We start from the raw sequence: 20,014 nt of genomic DNA, 5'->3' as shown, positions 1-20,014 counted from the left end.
ATAATTATTAAAATTACTCATCTTAAGTATGCTGCTACATAATTAATGAAACAAATATTTAACTTTGTACTAATAGAATTCTTTGCCCCATTGTACATAAAGCATTGTCAGTTATTAAATCAAGGGTTAACATTTTCTTCCAGCCTGTCCTGTAAAATAAACCAATTTGTCGGGAAAAGCATTGACGTGTTTTATTTAATTAGTGTAATTAAAAATAAACCTAGTTATAAAATAAAAATTAATTACATTGCTGCACAGAGATTTTGGCATAAGTGTTGGTGTTTGATCTTCTTACAAACCAGATCAAACATCTGGTTTTAGTTAAAACGTGGCTAGAGAATTTAGATAAAACTCTGGCTCCACAGGACGACCCCCCACTGTGCCACCTGATCAAAGAAAGATGTGAACCTTGGTGTGCAAAAAGTGCCGCAGGTGGTTTTCATGGAGGGAAGAACAGGAGAAAAAGTGGTTTGGAATATACATTTAAAGCCCCAGAAGCACTCCTGCAGTGACAGCATCAATATTAGAATTATTAGAAATAATATTAGAACAATAAAGAGTTAAAACCCACAGTTAGTAGAGATCACAACCAAGCCAAAACAGAGAGCTAGTTGAAGTCAAATATTTACATATACTTGTAATAGACATTTACACTATATGGTCAGAGGTTTGTGAACACCCATTGTGTATAAAGGTGTATAAAACCAATAAGATCAAATAAATTATATGAATCAAGCTTTGTGTCAAGTTTGGGAAATATGCTATTCTGATTCAGCATGACTGTACCCCAGTGCTCAAAACAAGGTCCATAAAGACATACCTTGAAAAGTTTAGTAGAATTCCATTGGCTTGCCCTGACCTCAACCCCATTGAACCCCATTGAACCTCTTTGGGATGAATTGGAACTTTGTAGGACAGGTGTTATTTTACATTAGTGCCTGTCTTAAAAATGCTCTTTGAATAAGCATAAATTCCTATTTCTTTCCAGAAGATTTAAAATAGTTTTTGCAGAGGGGGGGGGGGTTTTGGTTGGACTATTTTTTTCATTCTTAATTGAATTGTTTTGGAATGGAATTTCTTATCAAGCTCATAATCAGGTGTCCACACACCTGATTATAGTTTGTCATGGCAGAGTTGATATTTTAGTGTTGCTGTGAGTGTTTTTCTGTGAAGAAATTATTGAAACAAATTTTAAATGTTGGGTCAAACATACAGTATAGCTTTATTGGGATGGCAGCATATAAACTTCTGTAATGTACTTTTACTTTGTGGCAACTTTTACTATTGTTTTATCCTATTCAGGGTAACAGTGGGTCCGATTTATTGGCCAAAAGATAGGAAACACCCCAAACAGATCTTACTATAACATCCATATATAATATATATATAAATATAAAGAGATCTAGTTCAACTACACTAATTAAAATGTATATGGAACAGTTGTATTTTGCCAAGATCTGAAAGCTAATTCAAATCTTATATTTAAAAGAGTTTTGTTCAACAGGTCAAATGTAATTTGATAAGAATTAAAAAACAAACCTGACGTAAAGTAGAAGCTGCTGAAAAATGGGAGACACTGTCTGCATTTCAGTAAGCTTTATATCAACATGGGTTTTAAAACTGCTTTGTGAAAAAAGCTCCTGCTTAAATAAATACCGCCAAATTTGGAATTGGCTGAAGGTGACGATTGTTGAACAAAGAATTATTTTGAACAGTAGTTTTTAAGTCCAAGGAATGTAATGCTTGTTTGATTGTGAATAATGATTCAGCTTCTTTGTAGTATTTGTAGTAGACCTGGTGTTGGTGGTTCTTGGATAACAATCTGGACAAGTTTCCACTTAACAAAATGTGATAGTTTCTCAAACTTGACAAGAGACCACTAATCCATGTACTTTAATAGGCATAGTCCACCTAGCTCTGTTAAATGGTTAAAGAGTAGTAACCAGGTATTGACAATTACTATATGATAATAAAAAATAGTTTAACAAATTCTATACCACCACATTAATGATCATAGTTATTGTATTTAATGACTATCTTTAGAAAATCCACATTTGAGATCCACATTTGTTTTTGAACAAAACAGCATGTTCTCCCATTATTTAATCACAGAAAATAAACAGTATCAGAAATAAAGACCTCAATGATAATTATTGTGCCCAGCTTGTGCAATCACTGTAGTATCATGTATTAATAAAACATAAGGTAAGGTGTAAATGTGACATGGTTCATACTCAGGTTTTGGTCTCCGTCCTCGCTTTCATCTTGGGACTTTGGTTCTGAAGAGTCACTTTTGCCACCCTCTATAAGAACACAGTTTGTATTCTGCAGCTTAGACTGCGAGGTCTGATTCTAAATAATCATATAAAAACATATAAAAATATTTTATATGTTACTGTTTGTGTCACCAGCAATATCAGAAAGAATTTAATACAGGTCATGTTGGAGTTTATGAAATGTTACATTAGTTTACCTCCTCTGAGCAAACAGGTTCTACAGGAGTCTCATTTATGGGCTGCAAGAATTTAAAACAAAATAAATTATAACTATAAGACTACAAGAAAAGAAAATTACAAAAACCAAATCTACAAAAGCAAACATTCTGAGGAAAAAATTTCAACATTTACAACATTAAATCTAACATTTCATTCTAGATTTTAATGATAGGAATCTTCTCCTATAATGTTTCACGGGATTAACAGAAATTACATGGGACTCCTCAATACTGTATCCATCCAGATCCTCCAAGCTTCTTGATTCTCTTTTAAAGACTTTCCTCCTTAACTCACCCCATAGCTTTTCAACAGGGTTTAAATCATTGGACTGGAATGTTCATGGCAAAAGTTTTTGGATGTATGGTTTGGATCGCTGTGCTACTGGAAGATTCAAGCATGATCCAGTTTCAATAGTTTAAGACGAGATTTTTGTCTGATGTCTTGATCATAGAATCCAGGAAAGTTTAATCTGGTGAGTTTAAAAAACACACAAACAAATGCAGGGATAATCTTTAGCAAGGCATAAATCTCTAAACTGATGCACACTATGTTGTAGCATTAGAAGACATATTTGGTCTGAAGGCAATGGTGAATATTGGTGCTGTCTGTCTCGGAGTAAATAGACGCTTAAGCAACTGACATCTTCTACAATTTGGCTGATTCAGCAGTGAGTCACTTTAGGAGTCATGTCCTTCTGCGTTGCCATTTTTGCCTGAAAGGGGACACTTTCAAATCTTGAGCATTAATTTACTTCACATATATTTTCTTTATATCAGCATTTCTCCATCTTAGTTTGCCAGCTTCTTTGCTGACATATTTGTATTTTTCTTAATCTGTGAGACTGGACTGCTCGGTCTGGTCTGCCATTTGATCGATGTCCAATGCCAGCATTGTTTGGTTTTCCTGTAACTCAACCATGTGTCCAGTCTTGCATTTTGTAACATCCATTTCTCAGTTTTGCTCTATCCCTGTTTAATCCACTTTCTATGTTGCAGGCTTTGTTTTTGTGTCTTTCATCAGTTACTTTGTTTCTATTCATTTGACCACCTTTATATTTGCAACTGTCCCCTTTTGATAGTGGCATTTTAGGCACAGTATTGTTCTATCTTGATTAAACATTTGCACTTGGGTTCTGTTTCCATTTCTGTGGGTTTCTTCACAGACAGATGTGTGGATTTGCCTGGTGAGACTACCTAAGGATGCAAAGTTTACACTATAGTAATGTCAAGCTAATAAACACCCAGAGCTTATCATAGTCATAACACATTTTCCAAAGTCCATACATAGGCACTGTTCAAGTGCATGTTTTTCAAGTGTAGTGATTCTTTTTTTGCAATGCAGACAAACCTTTTGTGCTGCTTCATCTTTCAAGTCCTCCACACTGCTGGACAGATGTGATTTTTGTGATCTATGACAACACCATAATATATCAGTAATGAAAAATCAGTATGTAATATAAAACATGTTGATTAATTACAAATTGAATCTAGCACATACACTATATGGCCAAAGGTATGTGCACACTTCTTCATAAGCTTGTTGGACATCTAATTTCAAAACCTCTCTCTTATACATTTATAACAGCCTTTACTCGTTAGGCAGGCCTTTTCACAAATGTCAAGTGACTGTTGGAATTCAGTCAAAAGAGCATATGAGAGTCGATGCATTAATATTTGTTGTAAAGGCCTTGCTTAAAATTCTTGTTTGAGTGTATTGCAAATATGTTCAGTAATGTTACTGTCAGGGCTCTGTTCGGGCTGCTGAAGTTGTTCCACACCAAACTCATCAGGCCATTTATGGAGCTTGGTTTGTATACACGGCCTTAATAATACTGAAACAGAAAAGGCGTTCCCTAAACTTCCAGATGTTAAAAGCAATGTTATAAAAATGAATGGTGATGATTGTAATTGAATTTATACACCTGTTAGCAATAAGTCTTGAAATTGATCATTAGAAGGGGTGTGCACATGCCTTTGGACATAAGATTGCATACTTTGGGGGCTAGAAGTAACCCTCTGTGTGAGGTTTCAGGTGCAATTAGAGAGCATTTAGCATTATCAGCCAAAATCAGTGACCTTCAAACTATTTACCTGCTCTGACATGCATGTCATTATAAAGAAAAAATATATTAATAAATGTATTGTTTGGTTCCTTGTTATTTTGGCCATTTTTTTTTTTTTTTTACAATGTAGCAGATTTAACCCTGAATTGTAAATAATTAGTATCATAATATGTAACTAGTACCACTTTTTATTATTAGCTATTGTCTTACTAGATTTGATTATATTAATCTTATAGATTAGATATATTGTAAATTGATCTGCCGTATGCAAACCTTGCAAGATTTGCATAGTGACGTCTTATCTTTTCACATTTACATTTAGCTTGCTAATGAAGATGATCTTACTTGGATTCTGTCTCCTTCTGAGGGATTGCAGATGCAAGTAGAGAGGAGGACACATTAGATGTCAGCTAAAAATAATAGAACTCAAATATATCATAGTGAAAAGCAAAAACAATTGAGAATGTAATATCGTTTATTTGAAGTGAATCACATGCTGAAGGAAAAGTACCTCAGAATTGACAGTAAGAGCCCTCAACTTCACTCCTCCATTTTGCTCGTCCTCCTCACTTCCACTCTGTGCTGCAGCAGTGTCTAGGGATTACAGGTTAAGAGCAATCAGTTCCTCCTACAGTAATTATTTTGAAGTTAGGCATCTTTCCATATACAAGGCAGTTGAACTGAAAGCTTGGAATCACTGTTTATTCAGCTGTAATGTTAAACTAGAACTACAGAGTTGGCTTACTCTGAATCAAGGTCATGCCATCTCGAAACTGCCTGCAGTGGCTCAGGAGAATGGAGAGTTCTTCTATACGTTTATCCTGTGTATATAAAACATAAAACAAATTCAGTGTGTGAACATATACAAGTGACAACACATTATATAAAGGTCCTGAGGAGCTTTATCTGTAGTTAATGTTTTCCTTAATTGCCTGCTTCCCCCATTCCTCCCTATTCCTTTGGATACTCAAGTTTCCTTAAACCTCCTGAAAGTATGCAGAAGCTGGACTGGCTGCTCAAAATAATTATTTGTTGTAAGTGACTGTGTTAATTTAAAACAGGAAAAAAAAACTTACTGAATTACAATTAATGTTATTATGGAAACTATCACACTTTTCCCATTTTTCCCTATCTAATAATTTTCAACTCAATATAATTCCTCTGCTGCTTGTACCACCCCCACAGTGGCCGAGAGGTTCAGGTTCACATGTACAATACAATAAGAAATCAAATTCAACAAAATGTAAAAGCAGGAAAACAATAGCAGGGTTTTTGGTGTAATATTTTTTACACATTATTATTATTATTATGAGTAGTAAAATTAGTAGTACACATATGTACATATGCTTATACATAAAGACCTAATACTATACACTGATCAGCCATAACATTAAAACCACCTCATTGTTTCTACACTCACTGTCCATTTTATCAGCTCCACTTACCATATAAAAGCACTTTGTAGTTCTACAATTACTGACTGTAGTCCATCTGTTTTTCTGCATGCTTTGTTAGCCCCCTTTCATGCTGTTCTTCAATGGTCAGGACCCCCACAGGACCACCACAGAGCAGTTATTATTTGGGTGATGGATCATTCTCAGCACTGCAGTGACACTGACATGGTGGTGGTGTGTTAGTGTGTGTTGTGCTGGTATGAGTGGATAAAACACAGCAATTCTAATGGAGTTTTTAAACACCTTACTGTCACTGCTGAACTGAGAATAGTCCACCAACCAAAAATATCCAGCCAACAGTGCCCTGTGGGCAGCTTCCTGTGACCACTGATGAAGGTATAGAAGATGACCAACTCAAACAGCAGCAATAGATGAGCGATCGTCTCTGACTTTACATTTACAAGGTGGACCAACTAGGCAGGAGTGTCTAATAGAGTGGACAGTGAGTGGACACAGTATTTAAAAACTCCAGCAGCGCTGCTGTGTGTGATCCACTCATACCAGCACAACACACACTAACACACCACCACCATGTCAGTGTCACTGCAGTGCTGAGAATGATCCACCACCTAAATAATACCTGCTGTGTGGGGGTCCTGACCATTAAAGAACAGGGTAAAAGCAGGCTAAAAAAGTATGTAGATAAATATATGTGCCACAGTCAGTAATTGTAGAACTACAAAGTGCTTCTATATGGTAAGTGGAGCTGATAAAATGGACAGTGAGTGTAGAAACAAGGTGGTTTTAATGTTATGGCTGATCAGTGTATATGTACATAGTTATAATTATTATATTAATCATAGATATATAAGTTGACTAATATTTCTTGTTTTTGCACAGTGCTGGGTACTGTACATACAGGACATTAGATATATACTATTTTTTTTTTAAAGTAAAAACTTAATACATTATAGAGCTTGTGCAGTTCTACAGTTGAGATAATTATGCAATAAATAATATGTAATCTGTAGAGATCTTTTACATGCTGATCGTCTAAATCCAGCCCTGTCCCAGTAGACTATATTGGAACAGTGATGAAATTGCAGACCAGAGATTTGGCAGTGAGTTCAGAGGGCTGGGTGTGTTTTGAAATGGTCCCTGGAACAGATCCTGCCACGTCCTGTTTTTTCAAATGCATGGTGGGTTTTGGCACACGCTTGAACCTATGTGTGGACTCAAGGAAACTGATTTAGCCGGGCTTCTGCAAATATGTGAACCTGTCTCCGTCCACAAATGGAAACACAGACTCCAGTGTGAGCTCGAACTGCTTTTAATTTACTCCTTAACTTGTGCTGGTGCTACGAGAGAGCAGTTAGAACTGCCGTTTGCTCTAATGAACAAAGCACAATGAAGCATGTGGCTTTATTTTACTCTAAAATACATCAGATTTTTGTACACACATTACAACAAAATGGTAAATGTATAACATGAAATAAAACAAGTTCTTGCTAGCAGAATATCACAATGTAGTACACAGTTAATTAGTATATTAGGAAAGATAAGGAGAACACAATATCCCTGCAAAAATAACAATTAGCTGCTGAATGCATGTCAAGCTGGGAGCTATATTTAGATCCCTCTTCCTCAGCTAACTAATGCCCCTTTTCCATTGCACATTACCATACAGTACAATAATGTACCCATCTAAATCCAGAGCTATCTGTGCCAGAGCTAATCTGCTATTGCCCATTTCAAATTGCTTAAGGGTACCCATGAACGTAGGAGAAGTTTGCGGAATCTCACAAGACACTGGGAGCAAATACACAACTATAACTGTGAACAACAGCAGCAATTGTTTTGTGTTTCTTTTTTTATTTTATATAGCCCTGTTTTTATTTTAATTCTTTTTTTTAACTGCATGGTAAGTGGGTAGGTAGGATGGATGGATGGATAGTTGGATAGTAAGTGGGTAGGTTGGATGGATGGATGAATGGATAGATTGGTGATGGTAAGTGGGTAGGTAGGTTGTATGGATGGATGGATGGATGGATGGATGGGTGATGGTAAGTGGGTAGGATGGATGGTGGGTGGGTGAATGGATGGATGGATGGATTGATGGTGGGTGGGTGATGGTAAGTTGGTAGGTAGGTAGGTTGGATGGGTGGATGGGTGATGGTAAGTGGGTAGGATGGGTGGATGGATGGGTGGATGGATGGGTGGGTGGATGGGTGGGTGGATGGATGGATGGATGGGTGATGGTAAGTGGGTAGGATGGATGGGTGGGTGGGTGATGGTAAGTGGGTAGGATGGATGGATGGATGGATGGATGGATGGATAGATAGAAACTAAGGGTACTACTAGCATTAATGGTAATAAAAAGAAGTTGTACTATCAGTAGCAGTTGTTGTTAGTAGTAGCACTCTCAGTACTATAAGTAGTAGAAGCGTTATTGATTGCAGAGGCCTGTAATTGTAATGTGAATCACCTTTTCATCATTTGCTGCAATTAATAATTCCATTCCAGCTTTTAACTTCTGTAATTCCTGATCTGTTGAGAGAGAACAAGTAACCATGTTTTTGAAAAGTCAGTCACAAACACATCAGCCCTGTACAATTTACCACAGTCTGGACTTCATTACAAACACACTGGATTCTTTTGTGTGGATGGTTACATGCACATGAAGAAGAATAGAAAGAAACAGTAATGGTGTGAATCGTTTGCAGGAAAAGGTTTACGCTAAGAGAGAATGAGCCAGCACTAATGACTTATTTTTGCAAAGACTGAAGGTGAGCCATTGTCTCATGCTGTAGAATGTAAGCAGATTTAGTAAAAATCAATGTTTGATGCTATAATAGGAACTGGCAGGATATCTGTGTTGGGTTTTTACGTATACTCAAGAAAATGAGAGAGCGTGATTCAAATTTCAGATGCACAGAAAGCAATAAGCCATATACACTGATCACATAACAATAAAACCACCCACCGAATATGCTGTTGAATCAGCTCTGACTGCAAGACTTAAACTCTACAGGAAATCTGAAGGAGTCCCGTGAAATCTGGTACCAGCACGTCCTTCAACTTATATATGTTACGGGGTGGATCGTCTTACAATGCATCCTGGTACCATCTCTTCCACTCATAAACATTACACTCGTGCCCAACTATAAACATAATCTTGGTAAAAACAAGATTTGTCGACCTTCAAGTCAAGTTGACCTTCTTACATTGACCCAATGTCCAGTTCTGATGCCTGCCTGTTTGCGATGTAGGGTGCTTTTGATGGTGGAACCGAGTTAACATTGGAACTTTTAACTTGTATGCAACTATGCAGCCACATACACAGAAGGGTTCACATCATCACCAGCATAAAATAATCTGTGATTTGGGCCACAATATCCTCTCTTGGTCAAAAACAGATTCCATAGCCTTCATGTCCTATGGCTAGACTAGGGCAGAGGTAGCTCAGCGGTTAAGGTACTGGACTGGCAATTATAAGGTTGCCAGTTCATTCCCCATCAGCGGAGCAAGCCCATTAACCCTCAATTGCTCGAACTGTATTCAGTTCATAAGTGTAAGTCACTTCGGATAAAAGTGTCTGTTAAAGGCAGCAAACATAAATGTCCTTTGGCATCAATGAGTCTTGGCATCCCAACAAACTGCCTGTGAGCACAGTTATTGCCATGCACATTTTTCGGGGTGGTCATACTGTTTTGTTTTATCAGTGCATAGACAGAGATGGGGAAAAGAGATTGTTTTTTTTTTTCTCTTTATGTAGATTTAAGGCTAAAACCTTACGTTTGGTGTTGAGACGTCTTCTGTATATCTCCTCTAATGAATGCAGTGGAGAGGACACAGCCATTGTTAGACACCACACACAAACAAAGCTAAGCAGAAGCTACAGTACACACATTATTTACAATTTAGTAGTAGACCTAAAAATAAGCCTGAAAAAGCAGAAATGGCTCACCATCTAGGTTTTAATGTTAAAAAAAAAAATACACAAAACATTGAACTAATGGTGCATACAGCTAGTTCCCAGACACACTGCATGCGTTTATTAGTTACATCCATTACCATTTCTATTATATGATTAACCTATGAAAGCTTATTCCTGGTCCAACTGTTAACGCAGGGATTGGTTTATCTCAAACAGGAGCCATGTACCTCTTTCTGAGCTGTCCATGGACACAGGGGATCTGGACAGGAGCTGGGCCTGAAGGTTCTCGATCTCAGCATTTTTACACTGAAGCAGGTGCTGAAGGTTTAAGATCTCGACCTGCAGATGAGATATATCAGGTAAATTAACTTGTTGGTCTTTGTAAATTAACAAGAATATTTGTATCTGTTGATGCATGCTCAATAATGCAGGTACACAAATACACAAAGTTGAATCAGTTCATCTGGACACAAGTTTGTTGTAGAGATACGTTTCGCCACTCAATCCAAGTGACTTCTTCAGTCTGAGCTGGTGGTGGATATCCCAACCTTATATGCAGCCGATTTGCATAACGACCGATCACCGCCCATTGCATAACAATGGAACCGGTGATCAGGTCCATATGCAAATCACAATGACCATTAATTACAATGGTCATGTGTGTCTTTCACACATGATTGGGGTATAGCTCCTATCACAGCGTTGTAAGATGGTGAGAGATGTACTCTCAGGCCCCCTCCCGGTTCAGAGATGGTCGTTCCCTCTTCACATAGATGGCCTCTTTGACTTCCCGTTCAAACCAGTGTTCCTCCTTGTCATGGATCTGCACATCTTCATAATTAAATGAGTGGCCACTGGCTTGCAGGTGGGTGTAAATCACGGAGTCCTGGCCAGAAGAGGTTGATCTATGTTGGGCCATCCATTTCGCCAGTGGCTGTTTAGTTTTCCCGATGTACAGTTCCCGGCAATCCTCCTGGCACCTAACAGCATACACTACGTTACTCTGTTTGTGTCGAGGAACCCGGTCCTTAGGGTGAACTAATTTCTGGCGTAGCGTGTTCTGGGGTTTGAAAGCAACTGCAACACAGTGTTTGGAAAATATTTGTCTCAATTGTTCTGCTACTCCCGCCACATATGGAATCGCCACTGGTTTGCGCTTAGACCGCATATTTGAAAAATATTTGTAAGTTCAGTTTTTGAAAGGTCTTTGGGAGGCTTGAAACCAAAATGCAATCAAGATTATGTAATATTAATATATAACCATAGCATAACATTACAGTGGATAAATTATTAATCAAGAAAATGCATTGCAAGACCTGAAAAGAGACCCTTAAACTATTTTAGAATGTTTTAGTAAAGGCTTTTACTTACAGTTGTCATTCTAAATGTAGTCTTATAATCTTGTTCTCTTAACAAGATTTGTACCTAGTGTAAGTCATGATAAGATTTAGCTTCACCAAATATTGTGTATGTGTGTGCCTTTTTTACTCATTGCTATAATTTTGCTATACTCCAATGCACTCTTATGTATTGTTAACTTTACACTTATGTTATCTGGTGATTTTTTACTTACTGGTGATTGATTACACTGTTTACAAGTGATTTCCTGGCTGCGTCCTACATAGTGTGTAAATAAAGCATTCAAATGACTCTGACCAGCCATAATCTAACGTAGTGTGAGGACACAGCCCTAACCTGAGTGCCAACTTCAGAATGCATAAAATGTCTTAAAGAATTCAAACAGAGATTGTTCCCTCACCTTTTTGGAACAGAATCTGTTTTTAACCATCCTAATCTCTTTAAAGCCTAGGTCACATGCAGTTTGTGTTACCCTGCAGGGCTGAGGTCAGAGCCAGGGTCAGTTGCAGTCAGTAAGGTCAAAGTTTAAGGATTTTGTTTGTAGAGAGACACATTTGTTACTGTACAAGTTTAAGTTATATTCGAATTAGCGTTATGGGCTTGATTTACCAAATTCCAAAATAAAGAGCACAATTAAAACTGTATATCAATAAATTAAGTGGTATGATTGTTCCTTACAATTATGTTAAGATCAGATTTTGTATGTGTTTGTTTATTAGGATTTGAATGTTTGTTTTACACTTTGGTTACACTTAGGACAGGACAGGTAGATACAGATTCAACAGTTCACCATCATGGCAATTTTGCATCTCCAATTCACCTAACTTACATGTCTTTGGACTGTGGGAGGAAACCGAAGCTCCCGGATAAAATCCACACAGACACAGGGAAAGCATCAGATAAGTAAAATCTCCCTACTTTGCACCCTAAACAGCACTGGGGTGAAACACCCCAACCCGCAGTACTGAAACAAATTCATCAAGCAGACAATTTGTACACAAGTTGGTCAAAAAGATTTAGACTCCCTTCCTAATCCTTATCAAGTTCAGGTATTTCAGTCACTTTTCATTCTTTATAAAGTTCACATGTTTCATATACCATCTCTAATACAGAGCAGAGACAGATTCTGACCAAGTACAGGCTAAGTGTCCACAATATCACGATAGAAAAGACAGAAACCTGGCTGCCCAGCAAGAAGAAACTGTGTTCCCATTGAATGACCGGTGAGGCAGATACAGATATGATCATATGCAGAAAAGAAATCCAACTTTAAAACGTATCACTCTAGGAACTGAGAGATAAGAGGAGGTAGTGCAGGCAGTGCAGGAGTGAAAAGGTGTTAAAGGTGTGATACGAGTGGAGACGACAACAAGAAAGAAGTGAGGAGGTGGAGAAAGTGGGAGAGGACGGGGCACCTGGAGGCTGCTGCTCCACTCCTCCCACTACTGACTTTTCACCAGCAGCTGCTCCCCGTCAAGCTCAGACTCAACAACTGAGTCATCAGAGACTGGCAGCATACATGCAGAGAGTGGGAAATAGACTACAAAAAGTAGGAAGACGGCGCAATAAAAAGAAGCAGGGAGACACCAAGGCAAGGTTGGATTAGAAAACAAAAGGGACAATGTTAGAATAGAGGCTAAGAAAGTATATGGATAAGTAGAGTTCTGAAATGAGTCCTGTGTCTCAGCAGTGTGCACTTTTATGGCAGGGCATCTTTGCAACCCATACCTCCAATCCCAATTTATTAACCAAAGCAGTAAACAAATACTATGCAAGAAGTAGATATAAACAATGAGGTGAAGAAAATCATGAGGAAGATGCATCTATGTGTTAGTATAATAAAAGTAACAGGTATTTCTCTGGCAGTACCTTTGTAGCCTTAAGTTTTCGCTCGTACTGCAACTTTTCATCCTCAAGCTCCTCCACTTTATTTTTGAGCAGTTTTAGCTCTTGGAACAGGCCCTGTTAATAAATAAAAATAAATCATAGCATTAGTGCATGATCATAAGTTACATACAGAGATATCAAGATTGATCCCATGCTTAAACAATTGTTTAGTTGGTAAGGAGTAATTAACTAGCATTTATTTTGTATTTACAGTAACAACATATTTTAGTAAAATAAGTAGATGACAAAGCAAGAAGGAACAGTGGGTGTAAGGCAGGAGTAATACTCTGGAAAGGATGCCATTCTAACACATGCCAACATGCTCTCACACATTCACATGGTTACTCACTTACTCACACCTGGGCAAAGAGGTGGGGGGAACCAGAGTACCTGTGTACAGACACTTATAGAAATCTAAGTTTGAACTCAGCTACTTTATGGCATCAACACTAAATGTAAGATTGATGGTTAATTGATGGATTGATCTTGTTGTTGTTATTGTTATTGTTGGTGCAGATTGGCATAGCCAGTACAGTAAGGGTTTACCTCAATATGGTTTCTAACATCCTTGGTGGCTAGTCACTTTGCATACATGAATCAGCCATGACATTAAAACCACCTACTTGTTTCTACACTCACTGCCCATTTTATCAGCTCCACTTACCATATAAAAACACTTTGTAGTTCCACAATTACTGACTGTAGTCCATCTATTTCTCTACATACATTTTTAGCCTGCTTTCACCCTGTTCTTCAATGGTCAGGACCACCACAGGACCAGCACAGAGCAGGTATTATTTGGGTGGTGGATCATTCTCAGCACAGCAGTGGCAATGACATGGTGGTGGTGTGTTAGATTGTGTTGTGCTGAAATGAGTGGATCAGTCACAGCAGCGCTGCTGGAGTTTTTAAATACCGTGTCCACTTACTGTCCACTATTAGACACTCCTACCTATTTGATCCACCTTGTAGATGTAAAGTCAGAGATGATCGCTCATCTAGTGCTGCTGTTTGAGTTGGTCATCTTCTAGACCTTCATCAGTGGTCACAGGACGCTGCCCACAGGGTGCTGTTGGCTGGATATTTTTGGTTGGCGGACTATTCTCAGTCCGGCAGTGACAGTGAGGTGTTTAAAAACTCCATCAGCACTGCTGTGTCTTATCCACTCATACCAGCACCACACACTAACACACCACCACCATGTCAGTGTCACTGCAGTGCTGAGAATGATCCACCACCCAAATATTACCTAATATGTAGTGGTCCTGGGAGAGTCCTGATCATTGAAAAACAAGGTAAAAGGGGGCTAACAAAGCATGCAGAGAAACAGATGGGCTACAGTCAGTAATTGTAGAACTACAAAGTTCTATATGGTAACTGGAGCTGATAAAATAGACAATGTGTGTAGAAACAAGGAGGTGGTTTTAATGTTATGGCTAATCGGTGTATACTAGCAAGTTTCCCATAGATTGGTCGATAGATTTTCTGGATTATTGGTTTTCTACCACCTCACAAAGACACACAGAAGGTAAATTGGCTATTCTTAACTGTCCCTAGATGTAAGTGTAAAAGTAAATATGTATATGTGTTGCCCTGTATTGGTACCCTGTTCATTTCAGCCTTGTGCTCATTGTTTCACTGTGGTCTCAGACCAAACACGACTGGCCAGGATGAAGCGTTTAGTGAAAATCAATGAATACATGTGTTTGTTTTGATGGTTGGTTGATAATTGCTGTATATTTGGCTTTAAAACCTTGAACAACTAGGGCACAAGCATTACAAACCCTACTTTCATGCATATGCATTGTTAGTCTGAAAGACACATTCCCAAACCACAGACCAAAAACAGCAATAAAACACTTTAGGCATTACATCATATAATAATCATCAAGCACACTTCAAAAACGATTACAGATTAGCATTTTATAACCATCAGATATTGATATTAGTCACCAAGTACTATACAAGTTGTATTTGGCAGGTATACAAGCACAGTTATGCTACAATCTAACAATCGACCAACAGCTCTTAAGTTAGTTTCACACAGTGCCTACACTTTCTCTCCCACAGCGACAGAGCTCCTCAGCACCTAATTCACTCGAGCTCTGCTCCATCACATGACTTTCTTCATCCTCTCCTGATTCATCCTGAGGAGCTTCAATCTGGTCATTGTCTCCTTCCTCTTGGGTTTCTGCAGCCTTTTTCTCCTGGATCTTACTAGAAAGCTCTTGCTGAATCCTACACATCTGTTCCTGCAGTTCACTAATCAGATTCACTACACTCTGTCGGAAAGGAAGAACCGAAAAGAAAAGCAAAATCATGAAGATAAAAGAGGCAGTAAGCAAGTTCAACCCATGCTTGATGTTTTATGAGTCTCTGCATGTCTGGGCTTATTTAACCAAGGTGAAATATAATCAGGAATGCACGCTTCATATCAGTGGGTCTGCTTGTGCCACATTTAAGATGGAATATTTAGGGAACATTTCATTTCAGGAACATTTTTAGGGCTGTAATGGGCTTAGACCACAAAGGTCATGCCATTAGCACATCCTGTGACATAAACCCAGACTGCCAGAATAAACATTAAAGAACATGACCATTTTCCACAAGTCAATGACTTCAATATGTGGGCCTTTGCCTGTGGTAAGCCAATAGTAAAAAATCTCCATGGTTTGGGCAACAAGCTTAAAATATTAAAACTTCTTTAATGTTTGGTTAAATACAAATTGCAAACCTAAATACCTAAATTCTGTCATTTTAATAGGCAATAGAATTCTGCTCAAACTAATAAAACACAAACAATTGTACTTTGTCTGTATTGGACCCACTGATCTATCTGTATCAAATCCAAGCTTTAACCCTCCTCTCACACATACATACAAACAAAGACTTACTGACTGAAAAAAGCCAAGCAAACAGTAACTGCATGACAGCAATGTACAGTGGACCCTTGACAAATTTAATTGGTTCCAAAGGGTTGTTAAGTCAAAATCGCTGCAAAATGGCAGCGAAAGGTTTGGTTTGAAAGTTTTGTTTGAAAGTTTGTGATCATGTGACCACTTTGTAAAAAAAAAAAAATATGTATATGAGAGGATAAAACAGTAAGACCCAATGTTAAATCAACTTTGCTGAATGCAGAATAATATGGTCGGGGTGGAAAAAAAAAGCCAACACCTCATTCAAACTAAAACATAGTGGAGGGTGCACAGTAAAGTGCACAGCATTTTCACAGTCTATCACCTTAAACCCAATATAACACGAGCAATGTAACTAGACAATGACCCAAAACACATGAGTAAACCAGTGGTTGTGAAATAGCAAGCATTAACCCAATCGAAATGCTGTGGTTTGACATAAATAGGTTGTCTATACAACATATAACAGTCAAAAATACCTTCGTATTGTGCAACACTAATCAACATCTACATGAAACTTAATTACTTTCAAAGAATGTTATCAGTTTTTAATTACCAAAAAAAATACACTTTGCCAGTAATTAATCAAGGTGTTTAAAAATCACAGTTGTTTTTTTATAGTTTATTGTTTAGTTATGAGTAAATCATGTAGAACTTCAGGTAAATTCAGAGGGTTCACAAACTTTTTCTTGCTATATTTTAGCTAAACTCCTATGTATAAATCTATTTGATTTGTTATGCACTCCATTCCAAAATAAACTGACACTCATTCAAACCAGTGTAAACAGTGGTTATGCAATGACTGGCATGTAAGGGGAGGAAGTATCATGTGATATTAGGGGTTGAAAACACAGCGTGAGATGGCTGACATCTGATTACTATCTATAGAGTCCAGCGGAGAGGGCCAGGGTGGGACGACACTGCCCACAAATAAAGCATGGCATGCCAGGGGAATGAGCCAGGTTATGACCATTCAGTGTAGCAGTTGCTGGAGGACGGGAGTTAAGAGATTATGTCTGGCATTGCACTACATGGTTGAGTAATACAGATCAAACCAGCATGTGTAATTGCTTAGTATATTTCATCAGAAACTTAAGGTTTGCTTTAAATGCTCTAATTTACATATAATGATAAAACATAATGCACTAATTTGGTTAAGTTTCCTTTCAGTCAGCATTCAGATTTAAACTACACAATCACATGACTAACACACACACGCCACAAAGCCAAGGGAAAGGTATATTTTACATGGACAAACATAAGCTTCCCAGGAAAACCTAGCAATTAGACATGACATATAAGCTTTCCTTTTGAAAAAAAAACTATAATTAGGGTTAGACAATCCACCAATCTGTCACTACAAATGCTTACATGAGTGTGAATTTGCCCATAATGTTTGGCCACTGTACTCTCTGTACAAGCAATACAGGAAACTTTCCCCCACATTATATTATTTTTATTCTGTAAAGACAACACATTTACTAACGAATCAGAAAAAAAATAGTTATATGCTGGTGCTAAAACATCTTAGTTATACTGTATATATAATGGATTTGAACCAGAACTCATATAGTTTACATTTTCAGCATTTGGCAGACTATTTCTATCCAAAGCAACTTACAGTACTGTGTCCGTATACTGTCTAAGCAATTAAGGGTTAAGGGCCTTGTTCAAGGGCCCAACAGTGACAACCTGGCAGTGGTGGGGCTTGAACCAGCAACCTTTTGATGACTAGTCCAGTATCTTAACCACTAGGCTACAACTGGTCCTATTTTAGGACACTTACATTTTCTCACATTTAGCAGACACCTTTATCCAACGCGTTTTACATTAGAGTATGAGTAATTGAGGGTTAAGGGCCTTGCTCAGGAGCCCAACAGCAGCAACCTGGCAGTGGTTATAGTTATATAGTTATAAAAAACTGAAAGTGAGCCACAAAAATAAATAATAAAAACAAAAATAAAGAAGAAGAAGAATAAAGAAGAAGAATGTAATAAATCAGTTTAATGATCCATACTAAATATGTAAAGGAAATGGTGAGGTTTCAACTAAGTGAGCTGTAAATAAATCATTATATTAGGTTTAAATCACTAAAGCATTAGTTCATTAAAACTTCACTTAAGCAAGTTGAAATGAAAAAAAAAAAGTAAATTAATTCAAACTAAATGATAAAAAAGTGAGTTGCAATAAATCAGTGAAGCCAATAATTCTAAATTGTAAAAGCAATTCATAATAAACAATTATAACGAGAGTACAAATGATTTTATACTGAAGTGACTCATGATGGATTATAAGGAATCGAGCTGTTACTCGTATTATCTGAGGCCATAGAACATAAATACATTCACTACACTTACAACTGCATTAAACATAAATGAACTTTAAAAAAAATAAAATAAATAATAATTATTTGACAAAGTCAAAGCAGTCACTGACGGTAAAGTGAGATCCTGACCCAATGGTATTCAAAACTGGCTAAATTAAAGATGTTTTATCATAAATCTTTCTGTTTCTTCAATGCAATAATTCACTCTTTATTACCAGCATTATTATAACAAAGAATGGAATAAACAGCTGTAAAATACCTCAGCTTTGTGTTGTCTCTCTACACTGTGATTCTGCTTTTCCTCCATGCCAACCAGCTTCAGTTTCAGATAGGAAACCTCATCCATCAGATCCAGCTTCTGGGACTCGAGAGCAGTCCTGCTCAGTAGCTCCTGGACAAGTCCATAAACGCAGTGTTACGCTCATGCAAACAGATGTGAAACTAAGAGAAACCTTTGCTCGAAGTGTCTTCAAACAAATCCACTGCTCTGTTGATCCTCTGCTTCACACTGGCTAAATATACACGGACTATGAGGGCTATATTTACTTCCCCTCTCTGTAACTGAATGACACACGAGAGAGCTAAGAAAAGTTCCTTCAAAACACTCCAGAGGTGAGTTAAAAAGACAGGCAAAATGGTTAAGATTTGACAGCTGTTTCTTCCGTTCTGGCACAGCGCAATCAACATGAAAAAGAAAATAAAAATACCAGCTCACTTGAACACTCTTAAGCACACCAGTATCAATGACAAAAACAACATTTAGGACTTTACCCTCTGTTTAAAATCAGACTCTGACATCACCAGCTGTCTAAGGATAATTTTACCATCCAGATGTTTGTCAAAAAAGAAAAATTAAAAACACCCGGTTTGGGAAGTTCACTTTTAAGCGAGCTTTCGTGCCTTTCAGAAACTGAAGAAAGCACATGGAAAATATTAAACTGTGTCATTGGAGGTGAGTCTATTTTTGAAGGCCAAAACCTCAAAATGACCACATCTCTGAGTGGATTTCCATCAGAAAAACCAAAGCTGTAGATTCCATCAGCAGCCATGCTTTTAAAAGAAAGGAACATACAATTAACTCCTCATGAAAATAAGTTTCTCTAGGCAATACAAAGCAAAGGGTTGAGCCAGAAAATGTAGAACAAATAACCTATTGTTCTTTGTTATTTATTTGTTTGCATTAACCGTTTTATCATGGTCAGGTTGAGAGTCTAGTGCCACATTGAAATACTTGGCACTGGATGAGGCACCAGGCCTTCTGAGGGCATTATACACATCTACATTTACTCTCTCATTTACAACTAGGGTCAATTCAGAGCAGTCAGTCCACCTTCTGGATGTTTTGAGGAGGTGGGAAGAAAGCGGAGTACCCAGAGGAAACCCACACAGACATGAAAAGAATGTTCAAGACTCCTCAAAGACAGTAACTGTAGGTATGAATCTCTACAGTTGCTGGTCATAAAATTAGAATATCATGAAAAAGTTGATTTATTTCAGTAATTCCATTCAAAAAGTTAAACTTGTATATTATACTCATTCATTACACACAGACTGATATATTTCAAATGTTTATTTCTTTTAATGTTGATGTTTATAACTGACAACTAATGAGAACCCCAAATTCAGTATCTCAGAAAAT

General features: G+C 37.6%; 1 protein-coding gene across 1 annotated transcript in view; it reads right to left on the bottom strand.

The window, feature by feature from the left end:
• ppfibp2a (PPFIA binding protein 2a) overlaps positions 1–18,716 on the bottom strand; it is a 29,565-nt gene extending 10,849 nt beyond the window's left edge. The window contains exons 1-11 of the mRNA XM_063004474.1: positions 18,635–18,716; positions 13,117–13,209; positions 10,116–10,227; positions 9,747–9,779; positions 8,437–8,498; positions 5,303–5,378; positions 5,069–5,151; positions 4,903–4,919; positions 3,843–3,903; positions 2,474–2,515; positions 2,235–2,352 (exon numbers count right to left, since the gene is read on the bottom strand). Coding sequence (XP_062860544.1) covers positions 2,235–2,352; positions 2,474–2,515; positions 3,843–3,903; positions 4,903–4,919; positions 5,069–5,151; positions 5,303–5,378; positions 8,437–8,498; positions 9,747–9,779; positions 10,116–10,227; positions 13,117–13,209; positions 18,635–18,682 — 745 coding nt within the window. The 5' untranslated portion in view covers positions 18,683–18,716. The remainder of the gene's footprint in view (positions 1–2,234; positions 2,353–2,473; positions 2,516–3,842; positions 3,904–4,902; positions 4,920–5,068; positions 5,152–5,302; positions 5,379–8,436; positions 8,499–9,746; positions 9,780–10,115; positions 10,228–13,116; positions 13,210–18,634) is intronic.
• Positions 18,717–20,014: the final 1,298 nt, after the last annotated feature.

This window comes from Trichomycterus rosablanca, chromosome 11 (assembly GCF_030014385.1).
Source record: "Trichomycterus rosablanca isolate fTriRos1 chromosome 11, fTriRos1.hap1, whole genome shotgun sequence".
NCBI classification, from domain to species: domain Eukaryota; kingdom Metazoa; phylum Chordata; class Actinopteri; order Siluriformes; family Trichomycteridae; genus Trichomycterus; species Trichomycterus rosablanca.
The sequence above is the reverse complement of the archived record's forward strand: the minus strand, read 5'-3'. Positions and strand labels throughout refer to the sequence as shown.